Source organism: Tenebrio molitor, chromosome 8 (genome assembly GCF_963966145.1).
Source record: "Tenebrio molitor chromosome 8, icTenMoli1.1, whole genome shotgun sequence".
In the NCBI taxonomy this organism is placed as follows: domain Eukaryota; kingdom Metazoa; phylum Arthropoda; class Insecta; order Coleoptera; family Tenebrionidae; genus Tenebrio; species Tenebrio molitor.
The window spans coordinates 1,870,697-1,898,121 of record NC_091053.1 but is presented as its reverse complement, the minus strand read 5'-3'; the positions used below and the strand labels follow the sequence as shown (position 1 = coordinate 1,898,121).

The window sequence follows — 27,425 nt, the reverse complement described above, 5'->3', positions numbered from 1 at the left end:
GATACAGAAAAGTCTCAGGCTGTTTCCAGGAGGACAGTGGGAAATTCAGAAAGATTTCCCGCGGAAAACTTCTACTGTGAACCTCCCTGAATTGTGCAATAATTAGACAAAGTCAAAAAAAATGTCTAAGATTCCAGAAGCAATAAAAATGAGTAAAAGCTTAATTGGATGCCTTTCGGAATCGTCCCACACCTGGAACATTTCCGCTTCGGTTCAACATCTCCAAGTCAATAATTGCGAGTGGAACCGTACAGTTGTCTCCTCACGATTTTATTTTTGCGGGCCAAAGTTTAATTACTTAGCAGGACTCTTGTGCTCTATATCATTAAACTTTGTTTACTTATTGCGAATTCGTTTTAAGTTTATGGATATGTCTGAGTAAATAAAAGCGAGTGAATTCGAGTTAAATAAATAAAGCTTGACTCCACTCGGATTAAGGAACAATTTCGTTCGAGTTTATCCTCCGGAAAAACTGTTTCTGGATGACGAGTGCATTTTATCAATTCCAACCAAATTGGAATTTCAAACTAATCGAAACGGTCCAACTATTTGCTATAGTTGTATGTAAATCATCTGCTTGGCCAGTTTTGAAGGTTTGGGTATTTGGGATGAAACGATTCGGAGGGATCACCGATAATGACCCTTCCTGTTTATACCTGCGTGAAATTTTTCGCAGGACTAATTGAAAAAGCCCTGACAGATGAGGGACACAGAGTAATTAACAAACAAGAAATAAAAACGACATTCATGTGCAAAGGATCGATCGAGAAACCATCTGTCAGGAGTGATCCTCCGCGAGGACCCTCCACACGTCCTCCCTTCTTCATAAAGGACAGATTAGTCTACGTGCGGTCATTTTTCCAACAACTAAGATGGTAAATGCGACATCCTGCGTTCCGGATGCTGCTTCCAGCCATGAATTATTTATCAGCGTAATTTTTTCCACTAAATCACACGGAAACCCTTTCCGTCTGTTTTTAAAATGTTCCTTATCCCCACGACAGATTCAAACTTTCCCCGGATTCTTCCAGATTGAATTCCCGCCTTGTAAACGCTCGAACTTGCGGGCACGGCATCGATCTCACCGGAAACTGATCCCTAATGGGAAACAATAATAAAAAGCCACAACTTAAAACCCCGTCACGTCGCCTTGTTTGCGAATAATTGTCCGGTGGTTACGAGCAGGCGAGGGTGCCACCTCTAATAAAATTCCTGCGATTGCTATTTTTGCTGGATCAAATCGACGCGACGATTTAATTTCAACTGTTATCGCCCCGCTCGCGGTGTTTTCGCGCCGCCCCCGTTGTAAACTCGTGTAAACTGATAACGCCGCCGCCGCGCAAACCGATTTAAAGAAAAACAAGTGACAGACACACGAAAAACGCGTGAGTTATCTGGTGTGGGGTCGCGCGACTGGAAAAATTGTCGGGCGAGATTGCTGGGGGGGTGTTTTTAATAATCAGGAGTGGGATCGCGTCCTGTAACATTTGGCAATAATCCCGGAGGCAGGAATGTCGAGCAATTCAGGTGCGAGCTCTAAATTCATCGATGGAGCCGATAAAATTTATCGTTTCCAATAAAAGTAAAATTGGCCTTAATTCAGGAACGCCGACCGTTGCGTACCTGTATATGTGGGGGTGTATACACATATACCCACCTATTACGCTTCATATTTATATCCGTATGCACGAGCCATAACGCTCTCGCTTTTACGACGGATGCAATAAATCCAACGAGATGAAATGGCATGTCAGGAATATTATTCAAATTTAGTTATTCGCGTGGCCTTTCGCCGCGGCTTTCATTAGCGAGGGGGGGAGTCGCGTGCGGATGGGGCTTCAGCCGATTTTACGATTTATAAAATCATTTATGGACGATGTTAAAGCACTGGGGCAGGCGCGAATGAAACGATAAAGTGTTGTTGCCGGGACTGAGACAACGCCGACTGATGGCAAAATCGATTCCGAATAATATTTATTTTAGATGTGAATTGCAATTCCATTTGCGGCTTGCATCGTGGATTGGATTGCGAAGGGAACTGCTCCGCGCTCATTATCGGGGCGATTCGAGGAATCGAACGAAACTGCCTTCATTTACATTCAAAAGGGTCTGCAGAAGTAGAATCGTTGATAAATTCGATTCTGGTGTGCAAAAGAGGAATCATCACTGCAGATGCCACAGCAAAGGGATCTCTGCTTGGATCAAGAGGAGGAAATGTGAGTACAGATTGAGGAATATGCTTAGAAATTACAGTTTCTTAATTAGAATCCCCGGTGGTGATAGCTTCTTCCCAAAACAACCCTAATCTTATTTCTTCCAGATCCGGGGGAGATTCAGGGGAATATAAGGGCGATATAGGGAGATATGGGAGAGAAGATCCGCGATTGGAGATCTAGAGGAGATTCAGAGAGGGATACAGGAAAATCTGGGATTCAAGGGGATTTGAAGGTAAATGTAGGGAAATGTACGTTGGGAGATCCAGGGGAGCTACAGAAAGATCTATGGGATATACAAGGAGATCTGGAGAAAGTACAAAATGATCTGGGGAAATTCAGAGAAATCTAGAAGAGATACAGGAAGATCTGGAATTAGAAATCTACGGGAGATCCTCTGTATCTTCATTCAGGAAGATCTGTGATGGGATATGCAGGGGAGATTCGCGGTAGATACAGGAATATTGGGGGAGATTCAAGAGATCTTGGAAAGATCCGTGAGAGATACAGGGGAATCAAAGAGATCTGGCGAAAGATAGAGAGAAATCTGGATGGGGAGGTTCAGAGGACATGCAGGAAGATTTAGGACAGATACAGAGAAATCTATGGAAGATACTGAGATTTCCGGGGAACGTACAGAGTGATCAAGAGGACATGCAAGAAAATCTAGAGAAGATACAGGGAGCTCTGGGGATGGAAGATCCGATTTAAGGGGATCTGAAGGGAGATATAGAGAAATGCGAGTTGGAGGATCCGGAGAGGATACAGGAAGATTTATGGCAGATCCAGAAACATTTATGGAATATACAAGGAAATCCGGGAAAGGTGCAGAATGATCTGGGGAAATTCAGAGAAATCTAGAGGAGATACAGGAAGATCGGGAATTAGAAATCTACGGGAGATACAGGGAGATTCAGGAAGATCTGTGATGGGATATCCAGGGGAGATCCGTGGTTGACACAGGAATATTGGGGGAGATTCAGGAGATCTGGATTGGGAGATTCAGAGGACATGCAGGCAGACTTAGGGCAGACACAGAGAAAGTACAGAGTGATTAAAAGAAAATGCAAGAAAATCTAGGGAAGATACAGAAGATCTGGGATGGAAGATCCGATTCAAAGAGATCTGAAGAGAGATAGAGTTGGGGGATCCGGAGAAGCTACAAGAAGATTTATGGCAGATATAGAAACATCTATGGAATATACAAGATGATCCTGCGAAGGTACAAAATGATCTGGGGGAATTCGGGGAAATCTAGAGGAGATACAGGAAGATCGGAGATTATAAATTCACGGGAAATAGAAAAAAAATTGAGATAGGAGATTCATGAAGATCTGTGGTGGGATATCCAATAGAGATCCGTGGTAAACACAGGAAGATATAGGGAGATTCCGGGGATCTTGGGAAGATCCGTGAGAGATACAGAGCAATTTAGCGTCGAGAGATAAAGAAAAAAGGGGACTGGGAGATTCATGGCAAATACGGGAATATCCGTAGAAGATACTGAGAGTTTCGCGAAAGGTATAGAGTGATCAAGGGAAAATTGAAGAAAATCTAGGGAAGACCGAGGGAGATCTGGGATGGAAAATTTCCCGGAAATCCAGGAAGATACGGAATGGAAAATCCAGGAGAGATCCGTTGGACAGGCAGGGAAAGCCAGGGAAATCTGGGATGGGAGATTCGGGTTGGAGAATCGTAATGGGAGATCTAAAGAAGATGCAGAGAGGACTATAGGGGATGCAGGAAAATCTAGGATGGGAGATCCGATTGAAGGAGATCTGAAGGGAGTTATAGAGAAATGCGAGTTTGCTACAGCAAGATTATGGCAGATACAGAAAGATCTATATGGGATATACAGGGAGATCTGGGGAAGGTACAGAATGATCTGGGGGAATTCAAAAAAAAATTAGAGGAGACACAGGAAGATTGGGGATAAAAATCAGAAATCATAGAGAAAATGTGGAGTGGGATATTCAGAAGATATGCAGAAAGATTTACGGCACATATAGAGAAATTTATGAAAGATACTGAGAGTTCTCGGGAAGATATACAGAGTGATCAAGGGAAAGTTGAAGAAAATCTAGGGAAGATGGAGGCAGATCCGGGAACTCTAGTGAGATATGGGATGGGAGATCGAGGAGAGATCTGTTGGAGATACAGGGAGAGCCAGGAAATTTGGGATGGGAAATCCAGAGGAGATACAGGGAGATCCGGAATGGGAGATATAAGGAGATCTGGAGGAGATATGAGGAGATGCAAGGGAGATACAGAGAAATCGAGAATGGGATAACCAGAGGAGATACAAAAAGATCACAATGAGAAATTCAATGGGAATACAGGGAGATCTAAGGGAAATCCAGGGGAGAAACAGGAAAATTCAAAATGGGAGATACAAGGAGATCTGGAGGAGATATGGGGAGATTCGGGGGAGATACAGGGAAATCGATGATGCAATATCCAAAGTAGGTACAGGATGATCAAGAATGAGAAATTCAATGGAGATACAGGGAGATCTATGAGACATCCAGAGGAGATAGAGGGAGATTCGAAATGGGAGATGCAAGGAGATCTGGAGAAGACATGGAGAGATCCAGGGGAAATCGGGGATGGGAGATACAGAAAGATCAGGAATGAGAAATTTAATGGAGATTGGGAATAGGAGATACAAGGAGATCTGGAGGAGATATGGGGAGATTCAAAGAAGATAGAAGAAAATCGAGACAGGGATATCCAAGAGACATACGGGATGATCAGGAAGGAGAGATTCAATGGAGATACATGGAGGTCTATGCAAAATACAGAGAAATCACTGATGTAAGATTCAGAAAAGTGATAGAAAGAGTCGTGAGAGATATAGAAAGAGTCGAGAGAGACACAAGAAAAACCTGAGGAGCTACAGGGAGACCCAGAGAGGTCTAGGGAGATAGGAAAAAGGTGTGGACATTTTGGAAATACAAATTTCTTCTAAAGCAGTTTACGTGAAGTAAGTAATGAAACATTGTGAAATCCATTTCCAGAGAGAAAACGGAAGAGATTTTCCCAACAGCTCTTCTAGGTGATTGCCAATAATCCACAAATGCCCTTCATACTAAACAATACTTTTCTTTCTTTACTTCTATCGGTCCCGTCATCATCTTTGTGACAATTCCTTCAAACCCTTTCCACTCCCCACCCTCGAAACGTTTCCTCGTTTTCCGCAACAAATTCCAATATAAATACTTCCACATGATACTACCAAGACAAGCTGAGATAAAGGAGTTAAGTTCAGTTTACCTTAAATCCCTTTCTCTTGCGTTACTCGCAACTCTTGTTGCACATAACAGGCCATGACAGATTTGTGCAAACACGAAAATTCAATTTGACGTTCTTTACTGCGCAAGCAGAAAGATGTTGCGAAGGCGTTAAATAAACCAAAAGTCACGAATGCCCTACGAGGGATGATGCGAGAGTCTTGACGGCGGATCCACTGTGAGAGTGAGATTCCGTGAAATGTCAAGGGTGCGACGCATCTTATTTTTTTCCAGAATTACATTTTATTTGCGGAGGCGTTCCGAATACGAAAGGAAAACGTGGGAAAACGCAATAACATCGGAATCGAGTTAATTTTTGAGTTAGTTAAGAAGTGTGATCGTAACGGTGTTCCTCAAGGGTCAACTGTAGGTCCACTGTTATTTGCAAAGAAGGGACAATGCGTAGTACGTAGCGGCCTAAGGATAACGTGACGCAAGTCGAATTGGGCCATAAAATGTAAATGAAGCTTGTGAGCTTTTACAACGTAATAAAATGTAAAATAATTAATTTAAAACAGACCAATCCATCAGCGTTTCATGCGAAAATCGATTTCTTGATTAGCGTTAATGCTGTTCAAGCACAATAAACGTTAGATCGTTTTTCCTAGATAATATTCCCAGTTTTAAGCATTGGAATCACGCGACGTCACTTCTTTGGTTTGACTTACCTTTGGCGAAGGTGTGCATGGAGTCCGTGGGTAACCATCGACTCCACATCTTCCCCAGCTCCTTCTTGGCCATGGGGTCGTCGTGCCCCAGCGCCGGGAAGACGAACTGCGAACTGAAAGTCTTCCTCAGGAGGTCCGTCAGGTTCTGGAGCAGCTGCAGCTTGACGCTTTCGTGGAGCTTGCGGGCGTTGTGCGAGAGGGCGTCCCTGCGAACAAAGCCATCTTTTATTCAAAACGTCAGAGTCGGGATTACGGATTCACGCGTCCTCTCGGGTCCATTATTTTAACGATTTCATTGGATGTATCGCAAATTGAATATTTGTCGAGGGCCGAGTTCGGACCCGAGAGACGGGGCGGCGTGACGGCCGCTCTGGTCTGTTTGATTTCATTAGAAGTCGCCGCTGCTGGCGATGCTAACGTCAAGACGACGTCGGAATAGCGAATGGAGCCGTAATAAAATCATCGGATGCATCTCCGTTTCAAGACGTCACTTTCTGATTCGCAACCGGCCGGGAGAAAAAGAGCTTCGAGCTTTCCGGGATTCAAATCGGGCTCTCATCGTGTTATGGAGGCGACGCGAAACAGCCGAACTAGCATTATAATAAGGGTATTACGGAAAGCTTTCAGCAACATTCGATATTTATATTTTGGAATAGGGTTTCCTAGGGATGTTCCTCGAATGCGAACGCTCTGAGGAGCTTCAACGTGTGACGGATGACGCACAGTTACGATTTGAAAACGCTTTGGAACACCCACGTACTGTCCACTTTCATAAATGATCACTACTAATATCACACGTGCATGGCAACTTCTCGATAATTAGTTTTCCCGCACTCCATCGACAGTCTTGTCATTGCAAGAAAAGGAAAATTATTCCGTTATGGTCCAACAGACAAGGAATCCTGACGGAAAGAAAGTTTTTAGGTAATTTTACTCACAAGCGATCGAAAAGTAACTCTTTTTCGGACCCACTTTTTCGGACGCTGACCGTGGCGCCATCTGTTGGTCTATTTAGTAAGTTAGCAACGAAATCGACAAAACCGATAATTTTGTCATCAGCTGTACTATAAAAAATTGTTAATATGTGTTAATAAATTTATCTAGTTGAAAAAGGTAGACACAAAATTTGTAATTTTTCCAATGATGTCTTTTGCTATGTGGTTCGTCCGGTCGCCTAAAAAATTGAATGTGCAGCTCCGCCAAAAAGCGCCTTTTGTCCTCGCCTGTTTTCAAGGCTCGGCTGCGCCTCGGCCAAAAAACTCAGACTTGGACGAAAAAATGCTCTTTTTGGCCTTGATACACAAATAGCTATTTCGGCAGTTTGCAGATGAAGCAGTAAAAATTAAGATTGCTGCTTTTCCGGTATAATTCCACCCGTTACACCTCTAGGGTTGGAAATGTCAAAAGAAACATTTTTATCAGATAACACTGATTTATGTTATTCCTACGTGAAAATGATTCGAATCTTTTTTGTAGATTATTAAATTGTGAACAAATTTGTTCATATGTAATATTTTGGTAGGACTAGTAGTTTTCTCGATGAAGCCGTTGGAAAATCCAAGCGCACGACACAACAAGTTACCAAGAGATACAAATAATGTCGCTTCGTTGAAGCTGTTTTCTGCTAAATTCATGGCGAAGGTTTTAATTTAGAATACAGGGTTTTGTATAGAATAAAATTGTCTTTAAAATGGTGGCAGAAATCTAGGGATTGCTCAATTATTGCAAAAGTTATAGACGTTCAAAATCGATATTATATGTCATGTCTGGTGAATTACCCGTTGGCGGTTTTTTCCTCGCAATTCTTTATTATCACTTCAAATTTAAAAATATTGGTATGAAATCTAGTGAGAATTGAATTTCCGATTAAATGATGTATAGATGAAAATGGTGATAATTTTTAATTAAAAGAGATTTTCCTAGCAAAATTATAAATTAAAAAAAAAATGTTTGAGTTTAAGCCCTTATAACTAGGGAAATATCTGAGATAATTTAATGTTCGAGACATTATTTAATGAGGAATTTAATTCTTAACAGGGTCGTGTACTTGTTGGAATGTGGAATGATAATAAAGAAATCCATGGACAAAAGCTCACCGGAGTGATTTCAACTGACATGACAGAGAAGTATCGACTTTGAACGCCCATAACTCGTGCAGTTACGAAGCAATCCCTATTTTTCTGCAATCATTTTAAAGAGAATTGTATTGGCTACAAAACCGTATGCCACAAATAGAAAATCTGTTCATCATATTAGCAACAGAAAGCTTCAGTTCTGTGGCGACCGCGACCCTTGGTTCGATGAGTCGGATCACGTCATTGCATATTCCAGCGGCATTATCTTGAAAAGTATCAGTCCTATCAAAATTTTGCACATTACAGAGTTTGCTCAGAATTTAATAAGCTACAGGAAATATTAAGACTATTTTTACGTAGGACCAACAGAAATAAGTATTTTCTTATTGGATCTCTTTCTTCGACTTGTCCACCCCCTGAAGGGTGTTGCGGATCGAATTAGCCTGAGAGAATTTTAATTTTTACCCCTTGATCTACAAACTGATAAAAGAGAGTTTATTTTTGGAATTTTTTGAGCACATTGAAAATTTAACGCTAATTTTAAAATTTTAGCCAATGAAAATGATGTTTGAATTTCAGCCAATAAGTAAATGATAAGGATAATTAATGCACTAGTGGAGTTATCGAATATTGCACTAGTGAATTAATATTTGCTGTTAGGTGTTTGCCATTGGCTTAAAAGCAAATTTGGCAGCGATCTCGTTGGAATAAATTATAAGCAAAATTTAAAAAAATCATTAGATATACAGGGTATTATTGAAATTTGTACAGATGTTTTAACCACGAGCTACTGGCTTCATGTAGAACTCGGAAAAAATGTCTAAAAAATTCTATGTCAAAAAATAAAATGACGTTTATTTTTTGAGCTACAATTTTTTTAAATTGCTTTTAGTTTTCTACGTTGTCCTACAACCTCGTAGGTAAAATTTCGGCATATTTTAAAAATACACCCTGTATATCATGTTTTATAAAATGTACGCCAATGCGAAGTAACCTATAGGAATTATGCTTTAAAACAAGGAAACCGCATTGGTGTACGTTTTATAAAACATGATATATAGGGTGTATTTTTAAAATGTGCCGAAATTTTACCTACGAGGTTGTTTGACAACGTAGAAGACTAAAAGCAATTAAAAAAAATTGTAGCTCAAAAAATAAATGTCATTTCATTTTTTGACAGAATTTTTTAGATATTTTTTCCGAATTCTATTGAATTGGATTGGGGACTTTTCGTTAAGTTGGCACTACTATAAAAAGTAACTAGGCGCGCTTATACGGTATTTGGATTTTATGACGGATTTCTCACTAACGTGCAGTACAATCATAAGTTTTCAGCGACCTTGAGTTTGACAATCCACATCAGATTTCTTCAGTTATCTTGACGATACCTCGACAAGATTGAAATTTAATATCACTCCAATTAATTAGCGAAACTGACTCAATTACTTATCTTAGCTCTGGTCAACCGACATTTACATTTAAATCATTAAATCAACTTAATATGCATTAGACAGATTGTTTAAATAACTATTTGCTTAAGCTATTCTGCAGATCTCTCTGCTTTCCCCGAGAAATACCAGCTGCGATATTTTTTCTCGCTTTCAGCTTCAGCTGTTGAAGAAAATGTCCTTTCCACATCCGGCACAAGCCCAACAGTTCCAGTTTTGATCCTTCCCTCGTAAAAATATTGTCTTAATAAATTAAGCTCGGCGTTGCATTTTTACAAAACCGAAAAATCCGCCATTTATGGCTGTCATAAATTCCCACGACAAAGGATCGAGTTCCATTACTGTGGCGTTAAGAAGTGTCGCAGATAAATTGTAGAAAACGGCTGAAGCTTCATTTTTAAGGACGCAGTAAAAAATATTCATACGAATACACATGCTAAAGCGTAATGGACAATAAACTCAACATTTGCCATATTATTATAAAGAGCCGTAACGGTTTTATTTTCGACCGGATAAAATCCGCCCCGAAATACCTAAAAAGACGTAATGAAACTAATAACCTTATTTTTCCCTGTGACTAAACTGTTTACTGCCGCTATAGAAAAATATATGGCAGATGAAGCAATAAAAGCGAGAGAATCGCGTCCCTCCTTTCGATGTTTAAAAGTGCAGTCGAATCCGGGCAGCCGTGCATCCCCCGGACTCCGGGAAAAATCGGTTTTTAATGAAATCTGTCAGACATAACGATATTAAAACATAATGAAGTTTAAAATGGGCTTTATTGCATAAATACCGTGCTGTGCTTCAGTGAGACTGTAATTAAAAGCAGTCGCTTTATTATTAAGCACATTTTTTAATAAACCGTGGCGGGGTGTGATTAACAGAGGCGCGGGTATAGGTCGGAAAATTGCATTACCAACTCATTCTTATTAATTCCGATGACGGCAGGATAAACACTACGAATTATTAAAAATGATGAGCTCCTGGATGGTTTCTCTGACCCACTAACAACTTCTGCTCTCCCGTAATCACCTTCATTCATTCGAAAATTAATTATAATTATATGCTTTTAATGTCTTTTAGTGTGACAAAATGGTCTATTTCTTCTACAAAAATCAAGATAGATTTTTTTTAACAATTTTTCCTGATACTTCATGTCGTCTTAACAACGTACTGCTAAGCTGTTCCACACATTTTGGACCACCCTGTATATACGGAAAATAAATTTTTGGAAAAAATCGTTTGCGATTTTAATTCACCTCAGTCCCAGGTCATAAAAAAAATTGTTTTTAAATTTTTCATAGCGACTGTATCGTAGTTATTATGACTTAAACGTCAGACCTTCAAAAGTGCGCCACGAAATATTCTTATTTTGTATTTTTTTTAAAGGAAACCACAGCAACTGGGAATGAATGGAAAGGTTTGACGATTCGTAGGGATGTGTTGCGTGGTTAGCAAAAATAAAATTTAACATAAAAAAGGAAAGAGAAAGTTGCGAGACAATTAAAAGTGGAGAAGTTTCAAAATACGAAAAGTTACCAACAAGATTTACTTCTAAAGCAATTTGTGGTGACGACACAAGATTAAAAATATTTAAAGAAAAAAATTGTAGTGGTACTAAAATTATGAACCTTTTTCCAGTTCTATTGAAATTTAAAAAAGCTTGGATGACCGAATTGTTGTATTTATGCATTCATTATTTTTTTTCTCTTTTAGTCTTTCATTTCTACCCCAGGAACAATAAATCATAAACCCCTTTTCTGTTTGTTAATTTTTTTTCTCATCATCATGTGTCTTTTTCATTTCTCTACTTATCATCATTTACACCGGGATTTTTATGATGTGTTGCTTAGAATTTATCACTGGGATGGATTTAAAGGGCAAACGCAACTTCATCGCTTTCTGGAGCTTGTCAGGTTGTTAACTCGGTGAAGTATCCGTTGTAGAAAGATTTATGTTTCACCTGGATTTAGGATGATGTTTATTTAATTTACTAAATATAATATTCATTTACCGAAAACCGGTTCCAGTCCATGAACAGATCAATAATATAACAGCGTAAGCACTACGTATTTCCAGACAGAAATGCTCCAAGCAAATATTTAGGCAGGAAACTAATCGGAAACTGCTCCCAGTTGGCTTTAAAAATTTCTTTACAGGATCTAGAAGCTAAGTGAATTTTTTCAGATTTTTCAAACGACATTTAGATTTTGTTCAATGATTTATTGTGAAACAGACGAATCTGCAAGTCACGCGAAAATTGAACATTTCGCGGTGCACTTTTGAACGTCTCTTACGTCAGATCAAACAAAGTAATTTCCAAAAAACGATCTCAATCCAAACTATAATTGTGTCCCAAAAAATAATTGATTATACAGTGTGTTGTTGAAAGTTGTACAGATATTTTAACCACGAGCTACTGGCTTCATGTAGAACTCGGAAAAAATATCTAAAAATTCTATATCAAAAAATAAAATGACATTTATTTTTTGAGCTACAATTTTTTAAATTGCTTTTAGTTTTCTACCTTGTCCTACAACCTCGTAGGTAAAATTTCGGCACATTTTAAAAATACACCCTGTATATCATATTTTATAAAATGTACACCAATGCGGTTTCCTTGTTTTAAAGCATATTTCCTATAGGTTACTTCTCATTGGCGTACATTTTATAAAACATGATATACAGGGTGTATTTTTAAAATGTGCCGAAATTTTACCTACGAGGTTGTAGGACAACGTAGAAAACTAAAAGCAATTTAAAAAAATTGTAGCTCAAAAAATAAATGTCATGTTATCGTTTTACTGATTTGCATTTTTGATTTGTGCCAGTCACATATTAACATTTTGAAAGCACGTAGAACTTTTCCCTCACTCTTCTCATTTCGTTTATTTTCTCCGGTATCGCGCCCCACCGGACTGCAGGTTAAGGTGGATGTAATTTCGATTCGAGATCAGTTCTTGTCTGTTTGTTTTCTTTTTCAGTTGGAAGCAGTGCGATGTAAAGCTTTCGTCTTTGTGTAACGCTCGCATTACCACAGCTTTGAGAGTACAGTATCGAAGTTTTGCAATCGATCGGTGGTGTTTTACGACTTGGTCGGGGTGGAGCAAGTTGTAGCAACAAAAATCATTACCAGGCTTTATGAGAACACCACAATTCAGTGATTGTGGACACCGAATCAACGACAATTAGAGTCGACGTGAGGCACATCGTTTTGACAAAATGGCGCATTTCGCCGGAAGCTGTGGCTCTTCTACCCACTCTTCTGGCTAAGATGTGACCATTTTATTTAATTACTCTGCTGGTGAGGTCTCGTTTCAAGTTTTAACTGCTCTAAAGCTGACATTACAAGGCTTCTGCCAGGGCCTCCGACACTGACATTACTCCAACAATAAACCTCACAATCAATCGATTAGGCTACGCCAAGTAAGTGCAATAAAAATCATCATGGCGGAAATGATACACACTGAAAGTGGAGATTGTAGACATAAAATTTTTATTAGTTATCTTCGACGCTACCAGTAAAATAAAAACAACAAAGTGAAATATTTTTTTGAAGTGGAAACTTCTTTAGGCGCACCACACGGCCACTGAATTAGTTTCATGCGACACGCTAAAATCGTCACGCGACACGCTAAAATCGTCACGCTCAAATCGTCGTCAGGCTCGGGCCGGAGAACAAGGAAAGCGACACTTCCCTTGATTAGCTCACTGATTATTTTATTTTGCAACAAATACAATCCAGTTTTAATAATTAAATTCACAATAATTAAACTAAACGCTTTGCAACGATAGTTTCATAAATGCAGCGTTAAAATTGCTATTTATTTTTGGAATTTGTAAAATCGCGCTGAAAACAATCAAGGAATCTTTATTTGTTGCATTTTGTAGAGGAAGAATTTGATGACTTCTGTCGCACCCCCATTCGGCGAACTATATCGCACTAATTAATAGACCACAAAATCCGAAGGTACGCACAGGCATGCACCCTATTGTACACAAGTGCCAAAATTACACGCGAATTAACACAGCTGGGGTGTCTCACACCCCGCCACACTAATGCAGGGTTAATAAAGGCCTAAAATAGATATTGTGTCTCTGAAATCGAGCAAATCATTTCAGAAACATCCAAATGAAGATATCGTGGGTTGATATTGTAATTAAAAATGTTGAATCTCATTGGAAATAAAAATGAAAGGGATAACACTGATTTATGTTAGAAGTAATATAAATCAAGTATCATAAATCCTAGGTGAAAATGATCTAAACATTTTTTGTAGCCTATTGAATTCTGAACAAATTTCGTCATTTGTACAATTTGGATAGGACTGATATTTTTCACGATAATGTCGATAGAAAGTTTAGTCGCACAACGCGACAAGCGACTAAGCGATCTAAATAACACCGCGAAGTTGAAGATGCGTGCTGCTAACTGGACGGTGAAATTTTTAATTTCTGTGTATGGTTTTGTAGTAGATAAAATTGTCTTTAAAATGGTGGCAGAAGAGTTGCGATTTCGCAATAATTGCAGAAGTTATAGACGTTCAAAGATGATGATACATGTCGCGTTTGTTGCAAGGTTTTGTGAAGTTTTCGCCCAGCAGGTATTCCCTACATGAGAATTGTTTAGATGTTTTTTGTAGCTTATTAAATTCTTAACAGATTTTATTATATGCAAAATTTCAGTAGGATTAATACTTTTGGCGATGCAGCCGTTTGAAGATGCAATCGCGCGACGCGACTAAGCGGTGTCGCTGCACAGTTAAATCCGTCTGTTACTAATCCGATCATGAAAGTATTAACTTGTGGTAGTGTGTTTTAGTGAATAAAATTGTCTTTAGAATGATGTAAGAAATATTGGGATTGCTCAATTATTGCAAAAGTTATAGAAGTTCAAAAATGATGATCTATGTCACGTTTGTTGTAATGTTTTGCGAAGTTCTCGCCCAGCAGGTATTCCCTACACGGGAAATGTTCTGATGTTTTTTGTAGCTTATTAAATTATAAACAAATTTTATCATATGCAAAATTTCGGTAGGATTAATATTTTTCGCGTTACAGCCGTTTGAAAATGCAATCGCGCGACGCGACTAAGCGATGTCGCTGCACAGTTGAAGTCATCTGTTATTAAGCGGATCATGAAAGTATCAACTTGTGATACACTGTTTTTTAGTGAATACAATTGTCTTTAGAATGATGTAAGAAACATTGGGTTTGCTCAATTATTGAAAAAGTTATAGAAGTTCAAAAATGATGATGTATGTCACGTTTGTTGTTACGTTTTGCGAAGTTTTCGCCCAGGAGGTATTCCCTACACGGGAATTGTTCAGATGTTTTTTGTAGCTTATTAAATTATAAACAAATTTTATCATATGCAAAATTTCGGTAGGATTAATACTTTTCGCGATAAAGCCGTTTGAAAATGAAATCGCGTGACGCGAGTAAGCGATGTCGCTGCACAGTTGAAGCCGTCTATTATTAAACCTATCATGATAGTGTCAACTTGTGATACACTGTTTTTTAGTGAATAAAATTGTCTTTAGAATGATGTAAGAAACATTGGGATTGCTCAATTATCGAAAAAGTTATAGAAGTTAAAAAATGATGATACATGTCACGTTTGTTGTAACGTGTTGTGAAGTTTTCGCCCAGCAGGTATTCCCCGCGCGAGAATTGTTTAGATGTTTTTTGTAGCTTTTTAAATTCTAAACAATTTTGATTATATGTAAAATTTCGGTAGGATTAATACTTTTCACGATAAAGCCATTTACCAATGCACTAGCGCGATGCGACTAAGCGATGTCGCAGCACAGTTGAAGCCGTCTGCTATTAAACCGATCATGAGAGTATCAACTGTTGATACACTGTTTTTTAGCGAATAAAATTGTCTTTAGAATGATATAAGAAACATTGGGATTGCTCAATTATTGCAAAAGTTATAGAAGTTCAAAAATGGTGATATATTTCACGTTTGTTGTAATGTTTTGCGAAGTTTTCGTCCAGCAGCTATTCCCTACACGAGAATTGTTTAGATGCTTTTGTAGCTTATTAAATTCTAAACAAATTTTATTAAATGCAAAGTTTCCGTAAGATTAATACTTTTCGCGATAAAGCTGTTTGAAAATGTAATCGCGCGACGCGACTAAGCGATATCGCCGCACTGTTAAAGCCGTCTGTTACTAAATCGATCGCGAAAGTATCAACTTCTGATACTCTATTTTTTAGTAAATAAAATTGTCTTTAAAATGATGCAAGAAACATTGCGATTGCTCAATTATTACAAAAGTTATTGACGTTCAAAGTTGATTCTGTACTGTCGGCTAAAATTATTCTTGGGAAGTTTTTCTAATATATCTAAAAATCTATAAACAATTAAATTTCAGTAAAATGATGTGGAGCTGGGTGTAAAATAATAGTCAATTTACCTTAATAAAAGTCTTGTAATACCCATTCGTCTTTAACTTGTCCGTAACAATTTTTGAAAAAGTTTCTTCTATCAAAATTATAATAAAACTTAAATGAGTTGACAAGTTCATAACTTCAGAAATATTTGAGATATTTTAATAGTCCAGACATTATTGATTAGGGGAATTAATTCGTAATAGATTCCATGTGCTTTCTTGGAATGTAGTGTAATAAATATACAATAAAAAAAAAATTCCTGGAGAAAACGTCACAGGAGAAATTTCAACAGAGATGACAGATAAGTGTCGATTTTCAACGCCCATAACTTGTGCAGTTATGGAGCAATCCCAATGTTTCTGCAATCATTTCGAAGGTAATTGTATTGGCTACAAAGCCATGTATCAGAAATAGCAAATCTGTTTAGCATATTGCCAATAGCAAGCTGCAATTTTGTGGCGACATTTTGTTCGCTTAGTCGCGTCACGCGATTGAATATTCTATCGGTATTATCTGGAAAAGTACTCATCCTATCAAAATTTTGCACATAACAAAATTTGTTCAGAATTCAATAAGCTACAAGAAATACTTAGCCCATTTTCACCTAGGACCAATTGTAAGGGACAGACGTTAGCTAACACTACGCCACACGGGCCCCACGGTGATTTTTGTTCTTTTCATCATCTCCTCACCACCCTAACAATTTTTTTTTCAGCAAACCCTTCCTTTTCCCCACTGTGTACATTGTGCACACGACCCAGATTTACTACATATCGAACTGGTTCTCGCATCGGCGAAAAAATCCATTTGCCCCGTCGGGGCCTGTAATTAGCAATTAAGATCGATTTGTGGCCGTTTATTCCGTACTTTTTATTAGCCATTCCTCCACTTTAACTGCGGTCACAAACAACCGGAGATAATCTGGTCAAAGCCGACCTGCGATTAAACGACTTTTGTATTAACGGGGTGCCGTTTATTTTCCAACCTCGCGTCTGTTTATTTTATGTTGATTTTTTTAGGCCGCTCGTATTTCACCGGAACAATTTTTACACAAGTCCTGAGACCAATAACATCACTTCTTCACCCTCATTGATATTTACAGCGCGTGGGCAACAATTAACTTGTCCCTTGCTTTTTAATTCAGTCGTGATCGTGATCGAGAAGGGCGGACTGGTTCATAAATCAGTTTTGTTTAAACATATGGTATAGCGTGTGCCAGGCGATAACTTTAACAAGTTAATAAAATCCAAAGCGAACTCTCCCTCCTCTCTGTAATTATTATGTCTCCGGATTTTCTTTGCTACAAATTGAATCAAAACTTTTTTAAAATCCATTATTAGCGTTTGCAAAACTCGATAATGTAGGAATCTGTAATGTTTTCTCCAACTTTGGCAGCTCTCGTGAACTTTGTCTCCCATGATCAAAGAAACAAATTCGCGAAGTTACACATTATTACTTTGGACTTAATTATCCAAGACAAAAATGAAACGTCAACAACAAATGACGTTTAATTAAAATCATCTTCAAAAAGAGAAAACGTGTGTTGGAAATGGACTTTTCACTTAGTTGGCACATTTTTCATTTCCCCCGAGGTAGGGCGGGGGTTGCTGAAGCTTTCCCACCCTTTTGACGAAAAGATGGGTGCGGAAAGTACTGATTGGTGAATACTAACCCAGCATTCGCCTTATCAGTGATTCACCCTTAAAAAAAACCCACACCAGGTGAGGCGGCCGCCCTGGGATTCGAACCCGGCACCTACCGAATGCAAAGCGGCGCGCTAAGCGCTTGACCACAGCACTCGCTTCTCAAATACTCTCAGGGTTTAAATACAACTGAAATGATTCGTGGTGGGCGTGGCGTAATGAAAACAATATCCAATAAAAGTGACATCTGGAGCTTACTCGTTTTGTGAAGTGATTCACAACTAGCACATATGAAAGTTTACCTTTAATATAAGTCTGAACATAAGTTCCCAGAAAAACTAATAAAATTTTTATTTATCTCTTGTATTATTCCCATAAAGTGTCCGTGATGATTTCGGTTGTTTCAGTTTGTCTTGCCAACCGCTCAAGTCGTAAAACGATATCGATTGTTTACTTTGAAACTGTGTAGTAATAGGAATATTGCGCAGAGCTTCACATTGTAACAATTTGTTCTCCGATTTCAAGAAAAAAAAATTGTTTGCAACAAGAAAATGACACATTTATAATGATGATCAAATAAACATTTCATTTTGTTTATATTTTGCTTGCAAATTGCTTATTTGGAGCTCTTGAGATATTCAGGTTTCGATGCAAAAAAGTCTACTACACCTGTCCCGCTATTTAGTTTTTGTACCTGTTACTGATAAGATAAGCGCCATGTTATATATCTTGTGACACTCCTGGACGAGTGAGTGATGCACTGGTGAAGATTTCGTGAAAATCGGTTCAGGATTGGAGGCTACAGAGATGCACATGCATACGCAAGTGGGACTATATTTGTGGTAATGAGAACTATTCCAGGTCGGCGTTTAGTGCAGGGTTTTCCGGTGGTGCATTAGCATTTTTACTTTGTACGGTTTAGTAAAATTGAGTGATTCGGGGGGGTATTGGCGTCTTGAGTGTCTCGGGACCTCCATTGTGGCATTAAGAGGGGAAAAATTGGTTTTTAAATCGTTCGAAATTGAATTGTTCCCGGTGAATTGTTGTGAGTTTCGGTCGGTTGTCGGAAGAGGGCGTGCGTTAAATCAGATTCGAAGTTCGACGATTACGGTCCTAATAAAAGTTCCGGGGACTTGGCCGAATCGGGAGTTTCCACTGGAAGAATTCTGGTCACATCTGCTCCATCAATAATCGATACCGCTTCTCTGCCCTACATAATGAATTTTTTAATGGTTCCCACTTACTTTTTTTATTATTCGGAACAAGCCAGAATGTACGCTTCAATAATAATAAATTATTTAAATTGCTTTTATCAAAGTCTTCCGGGATTACCGGAAAAATAAGCGAATCGAATGCACGTTTTGGCCTCGCAATAAAAGAAAATGAGGGACGGCGGCAGATCTCAAATATTCCACCTGAAGATTAATCCGGGGGATGGAAAAATTTTTCCAGAATTTTCAACCGACTTGTTTTGGATTAATCAAATTTCTTGCGGTCGTGCTGCATATTTCATTAAAAGCTCTGCAAGAATTTAGACACAGCACTCGGAAAGCTTCAGTCTCTCTCATACAGGAAATGATTTATTTTTACGTCGTGACGGACCAAAAGCTCAGGTCACCATTCACAATCCTTCTTTCTCTCAAATTGAACGGATTTGTAAATATTTGAACAACAACGGTGGATTATAATTGGATACCACTCTAAAGTATTTATTTTAGTAAATTAATTTACTTTGTTTCGCAACTTCTAGCAACACCAACTAATTTACATAGCTTTTAAAGCACAAACTTTGACAACTCCGTCAACTACTAGAAACGCTTCTTTGAGAGTTTCCCTTCAAAACATTACATTACTGACACTTTGAATTCATTTCATTCAATCTAGGACTTTCCCATGAACCCCAAAAAAAATCTTAAAAAACTTACAAATGAAAGCTCTTTAGGAGCCTTACAAATATTTCTTGTTTCAACAACTCCTACTTCATGATTTTTTTCTGCCAACGGTACAGCAATTTTTTTTTTTTTTGTGATGAGGCATGGTTTCGCCTTTCATATTTCGTTAACTTTCAAAATTATAGAAATAAATCTAAATGTACCAAACTTCTGAAAACATTCAGATAGTGCCCAAATGATTTTAGATTTTTGAGACTGTCATTTGATATTTCGTGGAGCTTTTGAATACTGCATGCGCTGCTTTTAGTGCTCATAAGTGTGTGAAAGCAGCCGATATTACATTTGTTCGTTTACGACGGTTTTAAAGACAGTTCGCAGTAAAACACAAAGACTTATTAAAATGGAGTGAAGTGTGAGTGAAGTAAGTAGCATATCTGTGATGATATTATTGCCCCGTCGCGAATTAGCTTCGTAACGCGAAAACTTGAAGACAATTGATATCGAGAGCGTTGGGAGCTTTCACACGTAATCACTCGCCCCTAAAAGTTGCCCCAACTATAAATAGAAATAGAAAATCGCCTGTTAAAACTTTAAGCCGTTCAGTAGATCCGTGCGGCTTTTTAGTTATTAGCGAAGAAATTGAATAAGATAGTTTGCGGAGTTAAAGCGTCCGGAGAAGCTCCCCGTACAAAACTTCCAAAGCTCCACTAAAATAATTAAAAAATTACCCGGAAAATTTGCATAATTTTCATGTCGTCGTTAAACGACAGCAGAACTTCCCGTTTTAATCAAGTTTCAACGAAATTTTATTACTGGCTCGTATAATTTGACGAGACTCATCGGGAACTATTACACCCGGAGCTTTTTTCACCGCGGACTTGAAATTTTCAAAGTAACAATAATTTCATTCTCCTCGGGTTTGCGTAATTGGGTTTGTGCGGCCGAATTCAGTACCACACTCATCCCGCACTTAACGAAATTATAACTTTTCCAATTTGTGTGTCATGCACATTATCAAGTTTTTCGAGGGGCGGGACGGTTCCCGGATTATCAACCCAGATAAATACCACTTCCCTTCCCTGACCTGGGACGCGTTACCCATAAATGAAAAACTCTTCATCATTTATTTTAAGACGGTGGCGACGTGATCGGAATTACCCCACTTTATCCCGAACAAAACGAAATTTTTTATCGAAGTGTGTGCAAAGCACAACGTTGAAGCTTCGAGGTCGCCTTCCACAAGATTTCGTCCAGATCTAGTCCCCTGGTGTTTTAGATGATTACAATATGTTGTGTGAAATATTTTTTTCTGTGATTTTTCTGCTCCTTTGTCTCTACAATACAATAAACGATAAACCAGGCTCGTATTTTAATGTTGTGCATGTTGCGCTGCGAACGGCATCGCTGTTGCAAATTTATGTGATCGATTCAAATTGAATTGCTTTTCCTTAACTATAAATTTAGGGGCATGGCAAGTCGTAAAGTTTCCCGCTGCACGTGATTCTCCACATGTGCATCTCTATAAAAATATGTATGGAAGTTTCCAAATGTGGATTTTATAGAAAAGTCGTTGGAATTTTGCTGCAAAAATATGCTTTATGTGATCTGGGGGTGTAATGTCTTCGCCAAGGGAGGATAACGCAAAAGCAAGGGATAAAAATGGATGAATTGTTTATTTTTCAACCAGATTGAATGTTTCTTCCCATCAGAAATATTTTGTTTTTAGGAAGAGAAGGAAGTTGGTAAGGGTCAAGAATTTGAGGAACAGAAGGTAAGGTTCGTTGATCAAGATCAAGAAAGATAATTTCTTTTAAATACCAAAACGTCAAAACCAAGACCTTCCCAACGCAACTGCCTTTTCCTTTCTGGAGATTCTCCTATTTTATCTATTTTTTGCTCAAAGATCTAGTAAAGCATTCAAGTTTGTTTTTCAAATAAATTCTATAAGAAGAAAGAGCACCAAGACCTTCAAAGTATCGAATTCGTCGATTTTTTGGCAGGATCATGACAGAAAGTTTTACCAAAATGACCGAAAACTTCTTCATTTCCTTATGGGATCTCCTCTCTTCGACTTCATCACCAATAATTCCAAAAGATTACCATAACACTCTTTATAACAGTCCTATTCTTTCCTAAGTGATCACTGGAAGGTTTTCCTGTAGAATCTCGATAGACCAAAATTGTTACCTATTTTCTTTTTTTTTCAATTATCTTAGTTTCTTTGCCTCAAAGGTGTAGTAAAAGACGCATTAGTGATCTATACACTCACAATCACCTATTCTTTCTGTAAGAACTGACACCAAGACCTTCAAAGTATCGAATTCGTCGATTTTTTGGCAGGATCATGACAGAAAGCTTTACCAAAATGATCGAAAACTTCCTCTTTTCCTTATGGGATCTCCTTTCTTCGACTTTCATCACCAATGATTCCAAAAGATTACCATAAGACTCTTTATAACAGTCTTACCCTTTCCTAAGTGATCACTGGAAGCATTTCCAGTAGAATCTCGATAGATCAAAATCGTTACCTATTTTCTTTTTTTTTCAATTATCTTAGTTTCTTTGCCTCAAAGGTGTAGTAAAAGACGCATTAGTGATCTATACTTTCACAATCACCTATTCTTTCTCTAAGAACTGACACCAAGACCTTCAAAGTGTCGAATTCGTCGATTTTTTGGCAGGATCATGACAGAAAGCTTTACCAAAATGACCGAAAACTTCTTCTTTTCCTTATGGGATCTCCTCTCTTCGACTTTCATCATAAATGATTCCAAAAGATTACCATAAGACTCTTTATAACAGTCCTATTCTTTCCTAAGTGATCACTGGACGTATTTCTTGTAGAATCTCGACAGACCAAAATCGTTACCTATTTTCTTGTTTTTTTCAATTATCTTAGTTTCTTTGCCTCAAAGGTGTAGTAAAAGACGCCCTTGTGATCTATACTTTCACAATCACCTATTATTTCTCTAAGAACTGACACCAAGACCTTCAAAGTATCGAATTCGTCGATTTTTTGGCAGGATCATGACAGAAAGCTTTACCAAAATGACCGAAAACTTCTTCTTTTTCTTATGGGATCTCATCTCTTCGACTTTAATCACCAATGATTCCAAAAGATTACCATAAGACTTTTTACAACGGTCTTATCCTTTCCTAAGTGATCACTGGAAGTATTTCTTGTAGAATCTCGATAGACCAAAATCGTTACCTATTTTCTTTTTTTTTAATTATCTTAGTTTCTTTGCCTCAAAGATGTAGTATAAGACGCATTTGTGATCTATACTCTCACAATCACCTATTCTTTCTCTAAGAACTGACACCAAGACCTTCAAAGTATCGAATTCGTCGATTTTTTGGCAGGATCATGACAGAAAGCTTTACCAAAATGACCGAAAACTTCTTCTTTTCCTTATGGGATCTTCTCTCTTCGACTTTCATCACCAATGATTCCAAACGATTACCATAAGACTCTTTATAACAATCTTATCCTTTCCTAAGTGATCACTGGAAGTATTTCTTGTAGAATCTCGATAGACCAAAATCGTTACCTATTTTCTTTTTTTGTCAATTATCTTAGTTTCTTTGCTCAAAGGTGTAGTAAAAGACGCATTAGTGATCTATACTCTCACAATTCCCTATTCCTTCTCTAACAACTGACACCAAGACCTTCAAAATATCGAATTCGTCGATTTTTTGGCAGGATCATGACAGAAAGCTTTACCAAAATGACCGAAAAGTTCTTCTTTTCCTTATGGGATCTCCTTTCTTCGACTTTCATCACCAAACATTCCAAAAATCACCATAAAACTCTTTATAACAGTCTTACCCTTTACTAAGTGATCAGTGGAAGCATTTCCAGTAGAATCTCGATAGATCAAAATCGTTATCTATTTTCTTTTTTTTTTCAATTATCTTAGTTTCTTTGCCTCAAAGGTGTAGTAAAAGACGCATTAGTGATCTATACTCTCACAATTCCCTATTCCTTCTCTAACAACTGACACCAAGACCTTCAAAATATCGAATTCGTCGATTTTTTGGCAGGATCATGTCAGAAAGCTTTACCAAAATGACCGAAAACTTCTTCATTTCCTTATGGGATCTCCTCTCTTCGACTTTCATCACCAATGATTCCAAAAAATTACCATAAGACTCTTTATAACAGTCTTATCCTTTCCTAACTGATCACTGGAAGGTTTTCCTGTAGAATCTCGATAGACCAAAATCGTTACCTATTTTCTTTTTTTTTCAATTATCTTAGTTTCTTTGCTTCAAAGCTGTAGTAAAAGACACATTTGTGATCTATACTCTCACAATCACCTATTCTTTCTCTAAGAAGTGGCACCAAGATCTTCAAAAGCTTGACCACGTGTTTTTTTATTTTGTGATTATGGTGGTGAAAAGCATTGCTGAATTGCTATTCTGGATATGAACTCCTTTCTTCTTATTATGGGCTCCTTCCTTCTAGATTTTCATCTCTTTAAAAGATTGTAATGAGGCTCTTTGATTGTGGCAGAAAGCATTGCCATTCTAGATTGTTTCTACAATGCTTCCTCTTTGAGTTTCCTCTTTAATTGCTCCAAAAGGTTGCAATGAGGCTCTTTGTGATCTTCCGTGGGGGTAATTTCTATAGAAATTCAAAAAATCAAAACCATTACTTTCCCAACGCAACTATCTTCTCTCTTTTGGTTCATTCCATTATTGTCACAGTAAGGGAGCTGTATTTGATCTACAGTCTTTTATTTACCCATTTTTTCTGTAAGAAGTGGCACCAACACCTTCAAATTATCCAACTCATCAATTTTGTGGTAATGATGATGGTAAACAAAAATTGGTACATTGCTATAGGGGAGAAATTTCTTTGCTTTCCTGATGAGATGCTTCTTCTTTGAATTTACTCTCCAATTATTACTTACCTTACTTACCCACTGCTTCAAGGAAGGAAATTCTTTAGAACCCAGAAAAACCAAAACTTTCCATCTACCTTCTCATTTTTTGTTGATTCACTTATTTCGTCTACTTTTTTTGTCCCAAAAAATTGGTAAATGTCCCTTGCTTCATCTGTAAGCTCATATTCACCTATGCTTTCTGTAAAAAATGGCACCAAGACCTTTACATTAAGGCTTTCTTAATTTTCTTCGAGGAAGGAACTTTCCTAAAATTGTGTTAAAGAATCAACGGACAATACTACACATTTCATTTAAACAGTGCAGATTCATTTCATTCATCCAGTTTGTTTTTTGTGGAGATTCTTGCCGTAATTACATTTCGTTTTGCAACGGAGTTATTGTTATGCAGGCAAAGAAAGCAAGAGAACCTCGCTCGTCTCATTTCATGGTAATGAGTTACAACATCACTTCTGAATCTGCGACAGAAATAAAAGTAAAACGGTGGCTTTGTTGCCATAATTAATGAACCGACATTAAAATAACGAAGCGTTTTATTTGTCCCTTTTGTATTTTGGACATTGCGTCGATCACAATAGTGCATACATTTCCTTTATGGCCAATCAACCGTATCGGTTCGGTCTTTAATAACAATTATTGACAGATTTGTTTCCACCCCCGCCGTATCGATCCCGGCTGACATTTTCCCTTAAGGTTCGCCTGGCCTTTTATCGTTTTATGATGGGTCACGTATACACACTAACCCTTATATGATTACTTACTGACATATCTCCGGCGACACGATGATCCATAGAATGAAAAGCGTGCGAAATGCAATTTCCACCGGCGAATATGCCCCCGTTTACATCGATAAAAACTTTTCCCTACAAGGATCAGAACTTTTTTAATTTAGACCGCAAAGGACTAAGTGACGAATCGAAAAAAACGCCAACACCGGGCCATCGCGGCTCGACTTTGTTCACCTTTTTAATCAGTCAATTATTTAACTTTGCTAATTGACATGGACCGGCCCGGGCCGCAACACGGGCGGTTTTAAATGCAATTAAGGCGATTAAAATTACAGCAGGATTAATGCAAATTCGGCAGGGGATTCATTTGGACCAGTGGAACAGGTGGATGAGGACGTGCACTACTTCTATTTGATGTTGGTTGGGGCGACGAGACAAAGAGAATGTGTCAACGTGTCATCCAGGAGGAATTAATAATTCACGACTTTTATAAACGTTTCGGTACACCCGCGAAAAGTGAAAACTGTATTAACTCGTTTTACGACCTGAAAAATATTACAAGAAACTTTGTGGGGAATTTACGGCGCTTTAAAAGTTCTCAGATGTGATGAAAAAAATCTCGTTTGACATATTTTTCCGATGGGAGGTTCAAATCTGGCGCTCTTTTTGCAAGTGGGGCCATCTATCGTTCCCACAGGCAAATTGTGCCAACTGATTTTCCTTCCTCTTCCACTTTCTTCTCCAAAAGACTGCCACAAGACTCTTTATAATCCTTTCCTAAGAGATCAGTCGAAGTACTTCCTGCAGAATCCCGAAAGACCAAAATCGTTTACCTATTTTTTGTTTTTTTCAATGATTCTAGTTTTCTTGCCCCGAAGGTGTAGTAGAAGACGCTTTCGTGATCTGTAATCTCGCATTCACCTATTTTTTCTCTAAGAACTGGCACCAAGACCTTCAAGACCTGATCAAAAGCGTCCTTTATTTTGGCAATTATTGTCATGGTAGAAAGCATTGCTGCGTTGCTATTTTGGATTTCTTTTTTTACAGGGCCTTCCTCCTCCACATTCATTGTCGTCAAAGATTGCAATGAGGCTGTTTGGGATCTTCCAAGTGATCTGTGGGAGTAATTTCTTTACAAGGGCAAAGCCAGTACTTTCTCAACCCTTTTTCTATCTTCTCTTTGATTCCTTATAGTCTGATATTAGCAATTTTTTTTCAGTAAGAAGTAGCACCAAGATCTTTAAATTGTCAAATTGAAAAAAATCTCCTTTGACATATTTTTTGGAGGGAAGGTTCAAATCAGGCGCTCTTTTTGCAAGTGGGGTCTATATCTATCCTTCCTCTTTGACTTTCATTTCCAATTATTTCAAAAAAATTCCATAGTACTTTCATGATGGTTTTATCCTTTCCTAAATGATCAGTGAAAATATTTCCTGTAGAATCCCGGAAGACCAAAACCGTTTACCTATTTTTTTTTTTTTAATGATTCTGTTTTTTTTTGCCCCAAAGGTGTAGTAAAAGACTCATTTGCAATCTGCAACCTCACGTTCACCTATTCTTTCTCTAAGAACTGGCACCAAGACCTTCAAGATTTTGATCAAAAGCGTCCCTTGTTTTGATAGTGATTATGATGGTAGAAAGCATTGCTGAATTGCTATTCTGGATACGAACACTTTTCTTTTTCTCATGGGGTCCTTCCTCTTTGACTGTCATCTCCAATTGTTCTAAAATATTGCAACGAGGCTCTTTGTGATCTTCCAAGCGATCAGTGGGAGTAATTTTTGTCGAAAAGTAAAAGACCAAAACCAGTACCTTCTCAACCTTTCTTCAATCGTTTTGTTGATTCTATTATTTCCAAAAATCTCGTTTGGTATATTTTCTGGAAGGGAGGTTCAAATCTGGCGGTTTTTTAGCAAGTGGGGCCATCTATCGTTTACACAGTAAAATTGTGCCAACTGATTTTCCTTATGGGGTGTCTTCTCTTCGACTTTCTGTCCAATTATTCAGTGAGATTGTCATAAAACTTTTTATCATGGTCTTATCCTTGCTTAAGTGATCAGTGGAAACACTCATTGTAGAATCCCGAAAGACCAAAATCGTTTACCTATTTTCTTTTTTTTTCAATGATTCTAGTTTTCTTGTCCCAAAGGTGTAGTAAA

At 38.0% G+C, this 27,425-nt stretch overlaps 1 protein-coding gene across 1 annotated transcript in view; it reads right to left on the bottom strand.

Moving 5' to 3' along the window:
• Positions 1–27,425, bottom strand: part of LOC138136767 (acid sphingomyelinase-like phosphodiesterase 3b) — a 161,310-nt gene that overhangs the window by 61,355 nt on the left and 72,530 nt on the right. Inside the window, exon 4 of the mRNA XM_069056065.1 lies at positions 6,172–6,377. Coding sequence (XP_068912166.1) covers positions 6,172–6,377 — 206 coding nt within the window. The remainder of the gene's footprint in view (positions 1–6,171; positions 6,378–27,425) is intronic.